Source organism: Ambystoma mexicanum, chromosome 5p (assembly GCF_040938575.1).
Source record: "Ambystoma mexicanum isolate Mex_15411 chromosome 5p, UKY_AmexF1_1, whole genome shotgun sequence".
Taxonomy (NCBI): Eukaryota; Metazoa; Chordata; class Amphibia; order Caudata; family Ambystomatidae; genus Ambystoma; species Ambystoma mexicanum.
In genome coordinates, this window is record NC_090930.1 from 541,135,003 (window position 1) to 541,154,436 (window position 19,434).

A 19,434-nucleotide genomic window follows, 5' to 3' on the forward strand; every position below is an offset into this window, starting at 1 on the left:
AAGAGACTTCACCCTCCTATTTCGAACCCACCGCCAGGATGGGACCTCAATGTGGTGCTAGCTAAGCTCATGGGCCCCCCTTTCGAACCCATGCATAAAAGTAGTCTCAAACACCTGACTTATAAAACGGCCTTCTTAGTAGCCATTACCTCTATAAGAAGGGTCAGTGAAATTCAGGCTCTGTCAGTGCAGGATCCTTTCTTTACTATCCACAAAGACAAACTGGTTTTACGCACACACCCTAGGTTCTCACCTAAATTTATATCTAAATTCCATGTAAACCAGTCCATCGAGCTTCCGGCTTTCTTCCAGAACCCGCAAAGCTCAGCTGAGGTGAAACTACACACCCTTGATGTGCGTAGGGCGGTCCTCTACTATGTAAATAAAACCAGACCGCTAAGGAAAACAGATCAACTGTTTGTCTCCGTAGCTACAGGCAGAGAGGGGGATCGCGTCTCTAAAGGCGCGATCTCGAAGTGGATTATCAACTGTATACAGCTGTGTTACTCTCTTTCTGAAAAAACTCTGCCTTTTACGCCAAGGGCCCATTCTACTAGAGGCATTGGGGCCACTCTGGCTTTCATTGCAAATGTTCCCCTCGACACCATTTGCAAAGCAGCTACTTGGAGCTCTATTCACACTTTTACTCAGCATTACTGCATTGACACTCATTCCAAGGCAGATACACAAGTGGGACAAGCGGTTCTAAGACACCTGTTTGCTCATGACCCTTCTCACATCCCACCTCCTTCTTCGGGTACTGCTCGCTAATCTATGCACAGCATGTGATCTAAGCAGATTCCACAAGCCTCAGAAGGGATACATTACTCACCGTAATCGTATTTCTGATGCTTGTATCTGCTTAGATTCACATGCGACCCACCCTTCCTCCCCTCCGAGAGAAGGCGCATGATTGCTTGTAGTCTTACCTTTCTGTCTATCTGCTTGGATTATCTGTACTCACGCTACTCCTCATGCTTCCTCATGTCAGAGAAAATACAATCTGAGGATCCCAGACGCGTGAGGGATCTTGGGTACAGTGGACGTCACACTAGGGATAGTATTACTGGCACGCCTGTGTCGACGCCCATTTTCGAGTTTCGAAAAACAAACTGTAATACTCCGCAGCTTCCACTAGATGTCGGCCTATGCACAGCATGTGAATCTAAGCAGATACAAGCATCAGAAATACGATTACGGTGAGTAATGTATCCCATATATGGTCTCTAAGCTTATTGAGGGGTTTATTACTCCTGCTTCGCCTATACCCGCCCAGGATACATGCCGAGGGTTCGTCCACTTCAATGTCAATGTCTGCACCAGCCACTCTTTCCTTCACTTGTGTCCAGAATTCTCTGATCACTGAGCATCCCCAGAACATGTGGGTCATACCAACCTTGGGCTCACTGCATTTGGGACATGATTGGGTGCCCGCACCGGTAAATCTTGATATAGCTTCCGGGGTGAGGTACGCTCTGTTCATAATATACAGTAGGATGAGCTGTAAGCGGGCTTTTCGGGAGATTTTTTTGTGGTAGTGGGTTATATCACCCCGGCTTTGTCTTCAAAAACAAGGTTTAATTCGGTCTCCTATTTGTCCCGGCATTTGAGGTCATCTTTGGTGGAGCCCCATAGTAGGGCCTCATAGATACGTGAGGTTTCGTGGCCCCCTTCAGCAGCGTTCCGTATCGTTTCGATGCATTCGTTTTCATCAGTCTGGTCGATAGCGACAGGCCATCTGCTATTCAAGGCCTGTATGACCGCTCTGTGCAACAGAAATTGCCCGGCCGGGAGGCCCGTGGCATCGCAGAGATCCGGGAAGGCCAAAACCGCCTGTTCTTGGATTAGGTCCCCCAGTGTGGCCACCCCGAAGGGCTCCCATTGTGTATGGGTCTCAAGTTGCCCCCAGGAATGATTGGACATGAGTGCTGCAATGGGGATCTGAGGGGAGTACGGATCCTCGGACCCGACTAGTTTGCAGGCCCAGAGCAAATCCCTAAGTAATAGCTGGGGGAGGGTCGGCTGGAGGAGGCGAGCGTCTGTTGTGCTTTCGTCGGCCATCCACCGCACAATGTGTCTTAACTGGCTAGCAAGGAAATAGAGTTCGAAATTGGGGATCTTCAGCCCACCCCTCTCGTACATCTAAAATTGCAAAATGGCCCCAACTTCGCCACACTCCCTGTCGCAAATATGACGCGCACAACGTGAACCCCTCTTCATTATTGGGACCTTTCGTGCCCACCCCAACAGAAGCTTGGAGACCTTAATCATTCGAAGTGTAAGAGGTAGTAAACATGCAAACAGGTTCGCACATCTGTCATTTGAGAAATGTTAATTCAGTCCCATCGAAGTGGGCTCCAAGTGGCTGTTGGACTGCCCGGACTCGCTGCTGGACTTGCTGCCTTCTAATGGACTTATGTTTGTTCTACATTGATTCCTTCATGAGCGCCGTGCGCAAGAGGAAGTTTTTGGACGGCGAAACGCCGCATTGGACATTGCATCATCATTAATTTTTTTGAAAAGCCTTTCTTGTTTCAGTTTGTATACTGTTGCCGCGGCTTTGCCGCGGCTTCCTCATTAGGTCTCACATACCTCTGTTGCTCTTGTGCTCAAAGAGGTAACTGCCTTCTTTTCTTTTCTTTTTTCTGTTTTTTGCAGTCACTCCCTGACTGGCCCCACCCACCTGCCTCCCCCTTTACAGCTCGAACTTCCTATATAGCCCTCGCGCACGCACATCGCACGCGCCAATTGAAATGGGCTCCAAGTGGCTGTTGGGCTGTTGGGCGGTGAGGTGGTGTGCACGGGTCTTATTGGGTGATTCATATTGCAAAGAATATCCTAGCTGTGTGGGTTATTTTGTGGGGCCTTGAGCGTGCTCGTCAAGGTCCGAAGCACGCTAGGATTAAATGGTTTCATGCCTGCGTAGTGGTCGCCCATTGAAATTGTCTCCCTCCAAACACGAAGAAAAATCGCAAAGACAAACGAATGTCACTAGTAAAAGACTTTGTGAGGAGTGATGCTCCTGTGCCGGGTGCAAGCACCGGCCTGGCAGCGCATTGGGGTCCTGTAACTGACCAGGACCTAATAAAGCATGAGGTGGCATTTGCCTATGCGCGTGCCCAGGCAGTCGCAGCTGAAACAAATGGGTTTCCTTCCCTTGGCGCTGATCCTCCAACAAACAAGCCTTCTCCTAAATCATCCCGCTAAAGTTTCCTTAGCATGCATATGGATATTGCAGCTACTGACCTGGAACAGCCGATTGATGACATTCCCTCCTCACCCTCTGACAACTCCATACTAGCCCCGGTGGTACTCTCTGCCCTTGAAAAACAGGTGCGGCTATCGGTTGGTCCCTCAACGCCAGTTACCTACCCTAGTTCCAAAAGAGCCGATGTGCACATTCATTGCAAAGATGTATTACACATGGAGGACTTAAACATCTCACCAACACCTCCTACTCATGAAATCAAGCCATCTAACTTTCCTGCTTCTAGCTCATGGCCCTACTCTCCAACCCGAGCACCTAGTGGCATTACAAAAGCTGGAATAGACCCCATGTACTCGCCTGCTAAAAAACTGTCAAATCATCCAATGGGGTTTGATATCTTGGAACCTACTGAAGACATGCAATTCCTTGAAGCATCTTACCCTGTCTTAACAAGAATACTTAATCTATTAGATCGTGGCCATGAGTACACGCATTATGAATTAAGGGATTGCAGATCAGCGTTGCAAGAAATCTTATTAAAAATTAATAAATTGGAAGGCTTTATACTTGCTGATGGTTTTAGACGGGTACCAGAGGCGCAGCAAACGTTGGAAACGTTAGCACCTTTGAATAGTTCCGTGGCTACGCAAACAGACGATCCAGCTGCCCTTCTTAAGGGATCCAAAATTACGAATGCTCCCTGTGTTACTTAATCATTCCCTCAATCTTTTGCACAAACAGTGCTCGCCCCAAAATCGGACACCTCCTGCCAAATTCTCACGCATGCCCAACTATGCATGGAAGTTGCTGTGCATGCGGAGAAGCTGGAGCAGCTGCTATTTTTCTTACAATCCGGCCCTGAGGATGAGCAAATGGGGGGGGGGGGGCTCCTTTGGTTGCATGGAGGGGGTTCAGGTAATCCATCCTGGCAGCCCCTCTGCATTAATTAAACTATTTGAGAGCAATGACCAAATTGATTCTATTCCTGATAGCATTCCATCTGCTACAGTGAAAAGTCCCCCCGTTCAAGCAGAGCGCTACTTTCTTTCAAGAAAGGAAAAAAGACTTTTTCCGTGCCTTGAAAAGGAAAGCAGAGCGGAAAAAAGTAACTTTAATCGCTCAAGATGTATCTGATGCTCAAGAAAAAGCATGTAAAAAAACTAAAAAAAAACTGCAAAGAGCATCGTACCTGTACCACTGCTCGCTCCAGAAGTATCGAAAATCACTGAAAATGCCTTGGACCCGGAGAAAACTCCTTCCATTAAAAACTCCAAAAACCTCTCGCTTCAGAAGACGCATGCCCTTAATGATGAGAAAGTGCAATTGTCATCTCAGACCCAACTACTTAATTTTTTCAAATCTATCGACAATAAAATCACTCAAATAGGTAAGGTAGCGGAGATACCGTGCCTTAATAATAAAATGGAGCTGGACAAGGAGCCAGCTCCAGTGGCCTCCTCAGCAAATGAGCGACACCACTCACCACCTTGGGAAATATAGCGAGTCTGGCAAGAAGCTTTCACCCTTACAGGACTCTAAGGGAGTGGATGAAAAGCAAAGGCGCCGCGAATCATCTCCAGTATATTGTGGGGCGGACTCTGATGTGTTGGAGGAAATGACCAAACAGTCCACCACGATCATAGGATGGGAAATCATTTCTGACAAGAATGGCATCAAGCGACTTAATCGATCTGCATTTCTGCAGGCCTTTAATCGAATTCCTGGTCTTCGCACTCTACACACGACTGATATTGAGTGGATTACCTTGCCGCCAATTCAGAATCATCGTATGGTGAGTAAGGTGCAATTGGCCATTATTACCAATCTCCTCTTACAGTACACGGAAGAGCTGCGCTCTATTGGTTTGATGCCGTACCCCTTCGACTCTATTGATGATGCCATTTCCTTTAATGAAACTCCTTTGGTACACACTCCTGTGCAGCTACCAAACTTAGTCTCTGGTGTTGCACAGAGTGGAGTAAACGCAGAAGATATTGCTCAACTCGTAGGCTTGTCCAACACTAGTAAGGACTGGTCATGGTTAGCCGCCTCACATACCACCCTAAACCCAGCCACGAATAACACTCCCCACTAACCAGCCATCTTCCTTTTCAATTTTGTCTTGGAACTCGTGTGGATTTAGTAATTTAAAGTCATGGTTTAGCAACGCACACGTAGGTATGAAATGTGATATAATGCTATGCCAGGAGACTATGTGTGACCATGAACTCTTGTTGCCTGGATACATCGTACATCAGACAAAAGCAAAACGAGGCACCATGTGGTAGGCCGTACGGTGGACTAGCAATATGTCTAAACACTAACTTAAATGCACTTGTGTTAGATGTCTATAATGCAAATGCAATATTGGCAGTCTTGATTTTGCTTAAGGGCATGCAGTCCACGCCATTTCTTATTGTATGTCTTTATCACAATCCTGCAACTCTCAACCTTCCACTTGTCTTCCAAGAGCTGGATAGTTTATTTGATGAAGTTTTATCAGTACATTCCAACTGCGACATTGTTTTGGGAGGGGACTTCAATGCATACTGTTTGAAAAGTAACTTCAATCCTAATAATTGTAGGGCCAATCAGCAAGCGGCTTTTAGAGGTCATTTGTGGGTAGAATACCTGGAATCTTGGGAACTCGACATTCTCCCTTTTGAGACTAGTGACGGGTGTCATACTTGGAAGAGAGGTGGTAGTTCCACTTGTATTGACTATTTTGCCATATCGCGGGGCTTGCAGTTGCTCTCAAATAATATCAAAATTTATGATCCTGGCTATAGTGACCATTACATGATTCACTTGAACCTGCAGTTAGATGTGGCGCTTCTAGACAAGGACTATCAGCAAGCCATGCTAGTAGGGGACCGCCCTGGGATGTCTATTCGATGGGCTACCAAACTTTGTGATAAAGTAAATGGGATGATCTCTGCACGCCTCCCATTCTATTATAGTTCTTATCACCATTGAACGCCCCCAAATTTAGAACTTGATGGTTTATGCAGAATAATAACTGGGGTAATAAACTCTTTATGGTTAAACACTCCGCATTCTCTTGAAGGAGTTTTTACTCCAAATTCCAACTTTATTCTCGAAGCCAAGAGCATTAAGAATGCGGCTATCGGCGAAATCCGTTAAACTTCCCTCATGTGGAGGAACTTCCTGATAGAAAAAAAAGGGTTCTGAACACCTACCGGAACAAATGCAGAGATCATAAACATTTCACACACAATTTGGTAAACCAGAAAATGTTTGGCACTCTTTGCCACAGGGATAGACGTTCCACATGGGCTTTGCTTAGGGCGGGTACTACTGAACTTACCACGGATCAGTCATCTATGATCTCGGCACAGGTCTGGAAGACTTTCTTTGAAAAAAAAGTGCCCTCCCAGCACCCTTCGAAAAAATGGAGTATAAATGGACTACCCTAGCCATTGCATCCTTTTTGCCATGGGAAATGACTACTATAGAATCCTCGATAATCAAACTAAAATACTCAAAAGCAGCGGGCCCTGATGGGATTCCACCTTGTGTTCTTAAACGGCATCCAGTTATGTGGGCCTATATTCTAAAGAAACTTTTTGATAACATTCTATCATGCGCCATCACCCCTCCTTCCTGGCTAAATTCTGTCATCGTGCCAATATATAAAAAAGGAATAAGGTCTGACCCTGGCAACTTTCAACCGATTGCGTTAATTGATACTGCTGCGAAAGTGTTTGCTAGCTTGCTCCTGGGGGAATTACAAGCGGTCATTGGCCAGCTTAGGATTCTATCCAGGTATCAAATTGGCTTCCGGGCAAGGATGGATACTCCCCTTAATGCAACAATTATGGCAGACTTATTAGCGAAAACCAACGTACGAGACTCTGGCCCACTTTATATGGCATCCATAGACCTCACCTCAGCCTTTGACTCTGTCATACGTCCACTACTTTGGAAAAAGATGGCGGCCATGAATATAACTGAGTACATCATACAATTGATATCCAAGCTTCACACAAACACCTCATATTTGGTAAGAGTTAACAACGAAGACGCAACAACGAATCCGATAAGGATCAATGTTGGTGTAAAGCAAGGGTGCAACCTAGCGGCCACGCTATTCAATCTCTACCTATGTGGCATCAATGACATCTGGAACAATCAGATTTCATACCCGGCAAGGCTTGGTCATTTAAAAATCCAATGGCTAGCCTTCGCCGATGATATTGTAATATTTTATCGTACTCCCAAAGGCCTGCAAATTAAATTAAACTTGTTTGCCTCTTACTGTCAGACTCATAACCTAAAATGCAACGTGGAAAAATCTCACATTGTGGTGTTTAGGAATTTGAAAAGGAAAAATATCACCTGCAAATGGAGAATTGAAAACTTCCCTTTAACCATAGTGCCCGCTATCCGCTATCTCGGTTATACAATAACTGATTCCCAGTCCTTGGCGATGTGGAAAGAGGGATTACATAAGAAAGCGGCTCCCCTTTCCACTCAAATGCGGCTGGTTTACATAAAGTTCTGTAAATTCTCTCTATTGCCACTCCTCCAATTCTACATAATGAAGGTGGAATCTGTGCTTCTTTTCGCTTTGGATATGTGCCTTGTAAACATCAATACCCACCTCGATGAGTTACAAGGTAGCTTATGGAAGGGGGCATTGCGGCTCGCCAAATCCACTCCAAATGTGATAATAAGGCAAGAATTTGGACTTACTGCTTTATCTGCACGACGGAACTGGCGCCTATTGTCCAACTTCGCTAGAATGTTATATCCTCCAGATAATTGTCTGTATGAAGACCTAGGACAACTAATGGTCGCTTCAGAACGTTATTCCATCACGATCTATTACTCACAAATGATCCACCTATTGAACGAAATTGCGCTGGAACCAGTAGATTTGGATTTTAGACCTAACCATGTGAAATTCTGCATTATTGAGCATGACTGGGCCAAAACGTTATATCGGATAGCTGAACTAAAAGGTTACAAGGAAGCAGCCCTTTTCTGCTCCCCTAGACGTCCGCACAAACCGTATATAATTCAATTTCTGAAACATCTAGTTATATTCTGTCCCCATTTTGAGACAACACGTCAATTAACAATTGCAAAACATGGTGTACTCTCAGAGGCTACCAGGGAATGGGTTTGGTTAGTCTGTATGTGGGGGACTAGAACAAGTTTTATACTGTCCTTGTGTGGACTCCTAACAATCATAAACCACCAGCTTGAGAATATGTATGAAAAGATTCAAGGGACAGAGTAGCAGACGTTGTATACAACATTATATGTATATTGTTCTATTTCAGCAAATGTCTCTTATTTAATTGATATACCTCTTAGGTGACGAGTGCTGCAAATGTTGTTCTCCTGGTTTTCCTCTCAGCATGCTATAACATAGAGTGAGGGCTACGTCTATGCTATCTGATGGCCTTTCAATCTACAGGATGCTATAAGTTTAAAAATGAAGTTACCAGCAATAGTACATTATATCTCCTGTATATTTTTCCATATTTATATCAACATATGAAGATGGTAAAACACTGGTTATACGGTGAACAGAGAATGAATATAGCTTTGTGTTTATTATATATTCTACATCAAGTATATATTTTAGTTGAGGGGAAAAAAATAGTAGGAAGAAAAATGGATTCTTATAAAAAATTCTTTAAAAAAAAAAGAAAAATCAAGTTTATACCATGAAGAATTTATTTATTTAAGTTGAAAAGTTGTAAAAGTTTGTTGATCGAACTAATAAACCACGGTTTGAATAAAAATAAAAATAAAAAATAAAAAAATAAAAAATTCAGTCCCATTTGTTTTCTCCATAAGGTTTTGCATTTCTCATTGTAATTCCAGAACTACAGGTTCTAGAATCAAAAGTAAAAAACAAGACTGGGGGATCATCTCCTGAATGACATGGGCATCTTGGCACATAGAAGCAACAATCCGCTCTCATGCTTTCTCCTGTGTTTCTGCTATTCTGTTTGGTCTCCTGTAGTTGGTAGAAGTTGCTTATTCTTCCAACAGTTGTATTTTAATTATCTATCTTTTCCCAGGGATGTTTTACACTTGTGACATCGGCAATGGAGGAAAAGATTGGCATTGTGGCTGGTATTTCATTTGGAATTGCGTGTTTTCAGGTAAATATTTACACTTATCCCTGCTTGTTCCAGCAAAATTATTCCAATTGTGTTTTGTTGCCACATATGTTCTGATATTTTTTTTTTTATTGTACCTGCCTGCAGCTGGTCGGAATCTTTTTGGCATGTTGTCTATCACGCTACATCACAAACAATCAGTATGAGATGGTATAACCTCCAACCACAAGGACAAAGGTATGGAAATGCCCTCAAAGAGCAAAGTGTTTGAAAATTCACATACCAACGCATGTTAGAAATATGTGGAAGAAAATAGGTCTCCAAATTAACTTCTTGCTGTAATGCTTGGAAAAGGTGTAGTGCCTGGAATGTGCCAAGCATCCCAGAAAAGCCTATACCAATAAGGATTGAAGCTGTGTTTTCAGTAGTTTTCAAATCTTGGAGTCCCATCATTAAGCATATTTTCAGAAACCGTTTACTAAGAGTGTATTTGCATTAATAGTGTAATTGGAACACCTACAATTGGAATATTTTCCCAAGGGGGAGGGGTAGATAGTGTCTGCGAACAGCAAATGTACTTGGATAACTATGTAACCTATGTAATCAAATGCCCTGTTATAGGGTGGCACCAGAGAGCATCCAGCAAGATGACTGCACTCAACAGCTCTTCATGCCCACTTTATTGCCCTTTAAATTCCTGTCATCAATGGCTCTCCATACTGACTGCTGCTACCTGTACAGGTCCGCTTTGCTACCTTGTACCTGAGGAATTAAATGTGCCCTTCCCCGGTTCAGAGAGCGTGGATAGGCGGGCTCTGGGCCTGTGCTTGAATGCACTTTGGAATCTGAGTTGTGGTGCAGCATGACCAGAGTGCCCTTTCCGCTGCCTTCAAAGGGTGACAGAGGACTGAACCCAAGCAGACACTGGACTCCTGAGGGTGCTGTCCCATTTCGACCACAGTGGACTGCTGGCCTCCACACTGATCCTGTGCTTTGTTGCCAAGAGTGCTCTGTGAAGTTCCTGAAGGCTGTGGCTTGCCCTGTGACCATGCCTACTGGGTGGGACAAGGGCAACATACTCCTAGGACTCGTCCCCTTTCCTCCATATTGTATAGTGTCCCTGCGTTGGGATGGGACCGGTACCTTTTTTCCCCCTATTAAATTTGGAGCATGCAGAGACACGGATGTGGGCATGACCATACTACACTAGCCTCACCCTCTGACACCTCAGTCCTCTTTGCCGCACGGATCATAAGATCATCCCCACATGAGCGTGTAATTGTTTTACTTTTTCCATCAGCGCTTTGCATGTCCCCGCAATATTTTCCGATCTCACCATTCTCTGGTGCCTCGCTTCCCCCGGTGCATGATGGGTGTGACCGGTTTCAGCAGGTGCGCATCCTGTGGGGCATCTTTTCTGGCTTCACACCCTCAAGCATTCTACCTTGAGTTGTGTTAGGGAAGTTTTCCTAAAGTCCTACTGGCAGTAAGACTATTATCCCAGTGGTTTGTAGTTCCACAACTTAGTTCCACAACTTGGTATCAGTCTGTACTAGCTCAGGACCTTGGTAGAGTGGCAGAGCAGTCAGGCTTGTTTTAAGAGGAAGATGTGAGCTGTAGGGAAGTACCCTGAATCTTATCTAGCCAGGTACAACAAAGAAGCACCTACACTTATAATTATATAAAAAGTATACATGTATATTTACACCAGAATCACTTTAAATACTTCAGATGTTTATACTAGAACATTTAGAAATACTTGATAATACACTTCAAAGAGCACTTTCACTTTTATGTTTCTTCGCGGTTACATTTGTAGCAACGTTAGAAAGGGAAAAGACAATGTTATCCTATTATCGGTTATTGTGCACTCATGCGGTTTTCCACGGTTTATACGGCAATGCATTTACTCTGCAAACACATATAGTAAAGTCACTTAGTTAAAGGGAGGAAAATAGTTAGTGTAACATAAGCTAAGCTCAAGTCCTTTAAGTCCAAAAACGTAACCCTAGCTAAAGGCAGTTCGGAGAGGGCTTGAACTTGCCAAGCAGCGAATTGAGTTCCTGTGGATTTCTTCCAGTTTCTAGTGTTTATTGAAGAAGCAAGTTAACAATAGGTACCTTTTTAAAACAGACTTGAGAAGGGGAAACAAGCAGCAGCTTGTGTCAGAGGTAAAAGGTGGTTGCCCTGGACACCTCTACATGCACTCTGTGCACTCCAACACTCTGCAGCGACTTCTTGGAATCGGGTAAGCAATACCTTTGTCCCCACAGTACCTTAGGTTAGAAGGAAATGCTGCAGCTCTGGACCCGACCTCCAGATTCCTTGGTCTGATGATTGGAGACAGGACAATGGACAGGAACCATCAGCAGTAGACTTGAGGGAAGACCTGTAGGACTACTTTCAGCAACTTCTTGGTTCACCCTGTGGTTTTGGCGCCTTTTCAGCAACATCAACTAAGGACACGGATCGCCCAGTCAATCTTCTTCGCTTCCTGCAGTCCCACACTCTGAGGGGGTCTGGGCGAGTTGGATCGGATCTCTGGAGTGCCCTTACGGGTTCAGCAAAGATTTGGATGGATTCGGCCTTTCCACAACGATGCACTCGAAATGGGCAGCAGATCTCCTGTATTGGGGTTCTGCAGCACTGGAAACTCCTAGGACCTCGGGAGATGGCTTTTTTCAAAGTTTGTCTTGGGACTGGTTGTTCCCACCAGCCAAAGGGAAGGAGTCGTACTCTTCGGAGCTCCTCTGTTGCAAAGAAAACAGGGTCAGGACAGCAGTGGTTGCTTGCGTCTCAGTGTTGCAAAGGATCTGCAGGCGTCTCTGGTCATCTTATTCTTCGGTTACATCAGCTTCCAGTAATAGACTTGCTTTCCACTCCAGAAGCCTCACCTTTTACACAGTTCCAGCACACACTTCTCTGCAGCATTTTACAGAAAGGGGCGTTTGTGTATCCAATAAGCACAGCCAGACCCCCTGTGGGAGCTGAACCTATTCAGGCTCTCTGGCAGACAAAGGACAGGGGGGGTGGAAAACTCCTCCTCCACTTCCTGCCTACCTAGACACTCTGGAGCCTAGACAACGATACCCAAGGGTTCCCGCCAAAAGCGAAACACACAAACTGACCACCCCCTCCTAGAATGGTAGAAGAGCTAACAAAAAATAACCACGCTAGTAAAGGCGAAAAAAGAAGGGAGGCCCCAAGTTGGTACTTGGGTGCCCCTAATGTGCACTTCTGAGGCTATGGACATGGAAGTGAGTAGGCAGAAGCAAAGAGGAAGGTCTTGAGGTGCTTCCGGAACCGGAGATGCTTCTCCTCGAGTTTCAGAGTGGCAGGGAGGCTGTTCCAGAGGGGGGCCCCAGCCGAAGAAAGAGATCTACCACCAACTCTTTGCTTGGAGACGCGACTGACCCTGGGGGAGTTGGAGGAGCGGAGAGCTCGAGTAGGAAGGTATTTGCAAAGAGAGAGTTGGAGGCCTTGTGGGCAATGCAGAGTGTCTTGACCTTAATCCGTGCAGACACTGGGAGCCAATACAGAGATTGTGGTCCTAGAGAGAATCAATGCCTGGTCTTGAGGCCAAGGACCAGTCTTGCAGATGATTTGCAGAGGGCAGAGAGTAGAAGCAGGCAGATTTAGAAAGAGGCTGTTGCAGTAGTCCAGCCTAGAGAGCACCAGAGCTCTCGAGTCAGAGAGCTTCTTGTGGAGGAAGAGGAAAGGAAGAATACCTCTGAGGAGGTACAGTTGGTAGTTTGACTTCTTAGAGACGTCAGAGATGTGAGGAGAAAAGGAGAGTGTGGAGTCGAAGATGACCCGAGGTTCTTAGCCTCACAGGTGGGAGCAGGGAGCAGGCCATGGGAGGCCGGCCAGAAAGTGACAGGAAAGGAGGGACAGGTGTGCCGATGAGGAGAATCTGTCTTACTGGCATTAAGGCAGAGATCATTGGCAGCACACCACTCCTGGATAGTAGTCAGTCGGAGATAAGAGAAGAAGTGGTGGCAGAGGGGAGCCTGAAAACATGCCGAGTGTCATCCGCATAGCACTGAAAGTTGGAGCAAGCCAGGCCAGAAATACCATTGGATGTGAAGGAAGGGATGATAGTGCCACTAGAATTAGGCAGTAATAGTGGGGGACGACTGGATAGCAGTACATGGGACAAATGACACAGGGCGACCATGGCGATCAGTCATTGCCGTGGCAGAATGGTACAGATAGACTACAGTTAAAGATTAAAAACTGTTCAAAGACAACCGATCGGAACACGAAATAGTATTTGAAATCAGCATCCCATACTGGGTGAAAATACATTACATAGAGGTACCACAGAGAATGGCAATGATGCTAAAAGCACGGCCGACATTTCTCGAGTAAGATTTGGCAAATGTCCCCAGCATCTTATGGACCACAAGTCCCCATGATGTCGGGCTTCTGAAAGGGATAGGAGCAGTAAAAATAAAGCTGAAGCCAGGAGCCATTTTACCAAGAGCTAGACAATATCCCCTTTCGAGGGAGGCAGACAAGGGTATCTGAGACCATTACAGCACTAGTGAAGCAGGACATCCTTGTACCATCAGACTCACCATGCAACACTGTGTTGTACCCTGTCAAAAAGGCGACCGGGGTGGTTGTGGCGTTTTATACAGGACTTGCACCCTCTGAACCACATTGTAGAATCAGAGTTTCCTTTAGTTCCGAATCCAGGGACAATTTTGTGTAGCGTTCCACAGAAGCTACCTACTTCACGGTCATAGATTTGAAGAATGCATTCTTCTCTTTACCACTACACCCAGACTCACAGGACTTAACTTTATTTCTATATAGAAATAAGAAGTGAAACATAGGAAGACTTCCTCAACGGTACTGCAAATCACCTTCTATATTCAATGGAGTAATTCAAATGGACTTGGGAAATGTAAAATTAGAGGGCACGGTTATACAGTACGTAGATGTCATGATACCTACCTCCAAGGAGCCAGGTCCGACCCAGCAACCCCGGAGGCAGGCATCATTTTCCCCCGGGGAGTTCCAGCGGGCCCAAGCTGGGGCCCTTTGGACGCAGTCCTGGCGCCTTAGGCGCCAGGCTCATGTTGGACCTCTGGCCTGGCGCCTTAGGCGCCAGGCTCATAAAGCTAGACATGTGTTCAAGTGTTTTAATGTGCACTTACCTAATGCAGACCATGCTGCCACATCCAGGCCCTCTTGAGGCCTGAATGGAACTACTTTACCTGTGGGACTACTTTCCACCCGGGTGTGGTGGGGGAAGGATACATACCTGATCGGTGGAAGGATACACACTTGGAACTTCTTCCAAAGCTATTTAAACCACACCCGATCAGCAACTCACGCTTCGCGTTGTTCTGCTCCTCGCAGCTGGACGCTCACCGTGTCGGCTCCTGCATCTGGACCTCAGCCACGCCTGTCAGCATCCTGGGTCACCTGCAAAGGGAGACAAAAGACCTTACCTGCTAAATCAGCACCACGGAGTCATCACACCGAAGATCCTGAAAAGGAAGACATCATTTTTAAAAGCATTTCGCTACGATCGCTGCAGCGCTGCATTTCACTCACCTATCCTGGACGCCACCATCTTCAGCAGCGATCATCCGGATCCACAGCCACTTCCCAGAGCCTAGAGAGAAAAAGACAAGAACAAGGTGAGAGAAGGGAGGGAATAGGAAAAGCTCAGTTTCCTTCTAAGACGTACCTGTTGGGTCATTCCCATTTCATTTCGGGTCTTGCCACTTCCAGGCATTTTCCGGACCCCGGCCCCTATGGGCAAAAAAGACAAAGACATTGAATGAGCAAAAGCAAAGACATTACCCGAGCGCTCATCCAGAACTTACCTGTCATTTACTGGAACTGCACGTTTCACTTCGGGTCGGCGCCATATCTCTGGCATTCCGAACCCCGGCTCCTAAGGGGAAAAAGACAAAACATTATTATTAAGCTTGGACTTTTGAACTTGCAACAGAACTTTTACAGAGCCTTACCTGAATAGTCAAGCTTACCTGAACTCCCATCAATCCTCAATCCAGTGAAGTAACTGGGTTTCAACGCGCCCCTGCATCAAAAGCAGGATGGAGAGCTCATCCTTCTTGACCCTAAGGTGAGACTTCACGGGGAATCGTGGAAGGGTATCGTGGAGGGTTGGAAGAGAGTGGGAGGCTTGAGCATAACTCAGTCAGTAGGTAATACTCCCTTTTCACGCACAGGGGAATATTCCTGCGAGCCAGAGAAGCCAGAGTAGAGGGGCCCTTCCTGTCCATCTTCAGAGTCCTGCGCTTCACCATTGAAGAAGCATCAGCACTCGAAGCCAGACCTGCGTCTCTGTGGGAATCAGGTGAGCGTTACAGTAGACTGCATATTGATTTGCAGGAAGACAGAGGCACAGTATAGAGATGAATCTGTGCACATGTTGACAGTACTAGCAGACAAGGGATATAAGGTAGACCAGGCCAAATTACAATATTGCTAGAAAGAAGTGTTGTACATTGGACAAATGATATCCCAGGGCAGGCGGAAAGTACCACCAGAAATAGCAGAAGAAATACGCAGGACAGTCAACCCCACAACCATAAGACAAATGCAGCAGTTTCTAGGACTTGTAACTACTGCAGAGCATACAATGGGCCTTAACAGAGATGACTGAGGCATTTGGGGAGCTGAAAGAAGCAATATGCACAACGCCAGTGTTAGGGATCCCAGACTATCAATGTTAATTATTCTTATTCTTGCAATCAAATGGAATGTTTAGGACTGTAGTACTGACACAAAGGACAAGCATGGGGCACAAGCTTTTTGCATATTACAGTGGAAAATTAGACCCAGTAGTAATGAGAGGATACTAAGCATGCAAACAGGCTTTGGCTGCCGCCGCATTCACAGTAGGCAATTCAGCGAGTATTACCATGGGATGCAGCACCACTCTTTCTGTGGATCATGCTCTCTTTGCATTGCAAGAAAATCCAAAAAGTGCATTGACAACAGAGCTTCCGGGTACGAGGCGTTTCTGAAGATAGTGAGGTGCAGACTTGTTAACCCAGCGACTTTCATCGGAGACTCCGTAAAGGAGGGTGACTGTGCACAACTGCACAGCCAACATAGAAGAATTCAGTGACACTAGAAAAGTACAGGAGAACACACTTGAGGGAGGAGACCTGCTTTACATCGGCGTGTCGTCTACTATTGACCAAAGGACTGGGGAAAGACGTACTGGGACAGCAGTAGTAAGATTGATGAAGACCACGGGACGAGCAAGGTGGTGACAAGCGCACATCTACCGTCGCATATCAGCACAAGCAGCAGATTAGTAGCTTTAATATTGGCATTGTAGCACAGCAAATGAAAGGAAGTAATCGTATATTCGGATTCAGCCTACCTGACGTCCACTGTACATTCTGGCCTGTCATGTTGGCTGAGGAGCTTCAGACGTGATGATGGTTCACTGGTGCAGCACGCAACCTTATTGGGCAGACTGATAGAGGCACTCCAGTACCCACAGCGCATAGCAGTGGCGAAGTGCCTGTCATGATGCCTACCCCCGGGCTCAGGACCAAGCCCATCAGCTCCGGGAGCAGGCATCCAGATACTTATTAAAACCCCAACAGCCCCGGCTGGGGGCTGTTTGGGTTCAGTCCTGGCGCCCTAGGCGCCAGGCTCATAGACTTTACTTACCTGATGCAGACCATGCTGCTAGTGAGTCCAAGCCAGGGACTATTTTTTACTCTGGTGTGGTTCTAGGGAACTTCTTACCTGGAACTACTTTGGAGGCTATTTAAACCACGCCCGAACAACAGCACACACTTTGCGTTATTCTGCATCTAGCAGCATAACGCTCACCGTGCCTGCAGTCTGCATCCAGTCTTCTGCCACGCCCACCTCGAATCTGGAGCTCCTAAAACAAAGAGGAAAGAAAAGGACAAGGTTAGAAAACTAACTATTTTCGAATTCCTCACCTGGATCCAACTCGTCTCCTGACCTGGAAAGAACACCATTTCTGTACGTGTCGCATCTCCAGCTGCAGCGCTGCGCCATACTCACCAGTCCTCGCAGCATCTTTCGATTCGGCGCTGCCACCATTATTTCTTCGCCGAACTCCGGCACCTGGGGGACAAAAGAAAACAACAAGGTGAGCCGAGAAAACCAACAAACATAACTCTTATCACCATAGACTGACTTGATTTACCACTGGAGGCATTATTCTATAACTCTCCACATCTTCATGTGCCGCACCTGCAAATAGAGAAAACAACACGTTAAACACGTGCAACATTTACCGGACAGCGTCGGGTAATACAGACTCTTACCTGAGCGCCACCAGCTGCCACGAGAGCATTTTCTCACGATCTCAGCCGCAAGACAAGGAAGGAAGGGCGGACAAGAGTGACACATTGGACATATTGAACTCTATGAACTTGATACTTACTAGACCTTGCCAGGAACCCCAGAGTCAATACTCTCTGGAACTCGCCCACGCCTTCAAACCAGTGAAGTAACTGACATCAACGCGCCCCTGCAATCCATGCAGGATGGAGAGCTCATCTTTCAAGAATGAGGTGAGATTGCTGAGAGGGCACTTCGGAGGTGATTAGTTGGGAGGACTGTGGGGGGTGCAATCACTTGAATCCACGGGTGGCTAAATCCATCTCTCCACTTGCAGGAGAATACTTCTACGGGTCAAGCAGACAAGATTAGGAGGGCCAGTCCAGTCAGTCATCTCTGCACTACGCATCACGTTGGTGGAGACCGCAGCCGTCCGATCCGACCGACGCCCCTGTGGGACCCAGGTGAGCGTAACAGTGCCAAGCACACACGAACGAGGACGACCCCATCTCCAGGGGTAACGCGGCAGCAGACACGGAAGCGAAACGCTTCGCCTACTTTGGGGACATTTTAGAAATGGATGCTTCGTCCCCATTGTGCAATTATGCACGAACAATGATTCAGCGCACTACCAGTGACAGATTATGGAATTGCAGGGAGCTACACCCAAGGAAGAAAACGGCTATGGACTAAGAGGGGATGTAGTGCGTCTCCGAAAGAACAATAAGAGTAGGGAGAGGAGCCATATCTTGTCCAATTGGTCCATTCCAGCAACTGCGTGTAGAGTATGTGGAAATGATCAAAGTATACCAAGGGTACCACTACATGATAGTGGTTGTATGCCGATTTTCCCGATGGATCGGAGCTGGTCCTTGTTCCCATCCTGATACTCTTAGAGTGGCAACATTCCTAGTTTGGGATATATTCCCACGAAGGTGCATGTGCGAGGTCCTGCGGTCTGACAATGGCCCTCACTTCACCAATGAGGTGTTCCAGCACATCACAACCTTGTTAGAAATACAACACAAATTCTCTTGTGCCTATCACCCGCAAGCAAACTGGGTGTCAGATTGCCTCAACGGTCTGCTCAAGGAAAGAATAGCCAAAATTAAAAGGACCCTCAATAAGAGTTGGCTTCACTGTCTTGCATTAGCATTATTTGTGTTGCGCAATAAACCAGGGTCTGACCACCATTTAACCCCAACTGAGGTGGTGACAGGACGGCGCATGTGACGTCCCCTGGCATGCTCCCACTAGGACACTCGGACGCTGAAAAAAGTCTGTATTGGGTCAGGCAATGTACGAATACACTGCTTCCTTGATGGCTAGTGCCTTTTATTTCTAGTCAACTGCAAGGACAACAGGAGAGCCCTGAATCAAGAGAAGAGAACAACACTGAAGCAGCTGTGCATCTCTTAAAGCAGCCACTGTTGTATGCGGTGGACACTGACCTACTCACTTTCTTTAGCAGAAAGTGGGACAAGCCACGTTTTACTGGACCGCACACCGTCAAACTGATCACTGAACAAGCTGTGAAACTTGTAAGAAAAAATACTTGCAATCACCTAGGGGACAACAAGCCCTACAAAGCGGTGGCCTCTCCTAGCGCCAACAACTAAAGGGCCAGCGATTCACAAGCAGAAGAAGAAAACAATTCCCTCAAACAATCGCAACCCAGCAGAGGACACCCTATGATTACTCGTTCCAGAGCAACAGAGATAGGGAAAGGATTTCCTAGACATCCAGAGTGAGGAAACCCTGTTTATTTTTCATTTCACATACTGACAGCATTCATCAGGTGCG

The 19,434-nt window shown here is 46.3% G+C and overlaps 1 protein-coding gene across 1 annotated transcript in view; it reads left to right on the plus strand.

The window, feature by feature from the left end:
- The window catches only part of TSPAN6 (tetraspanin 6), a 543,340-nt gene that overhangs the window by 431,497 nt on the left and 92,409 nt on the right, over positions 1-19,434 (plus strand). The window contains exons 6-7 of the mRNA XM_069612959.1: positions 9,268-9,351; positions 9,457-9,546. Of these exons, the coding sequence (XP_069469060.1) occupies positions 9,268-9,351; positions 9,457-9,525 (153 nt within the window). The 3' untranslated portion in view covers positions 9,526-9,546. The remainder of the gene's footprint in view (positions 1-9,267; positions 9,352-9,456; positions 9,547-19,434) is intronic.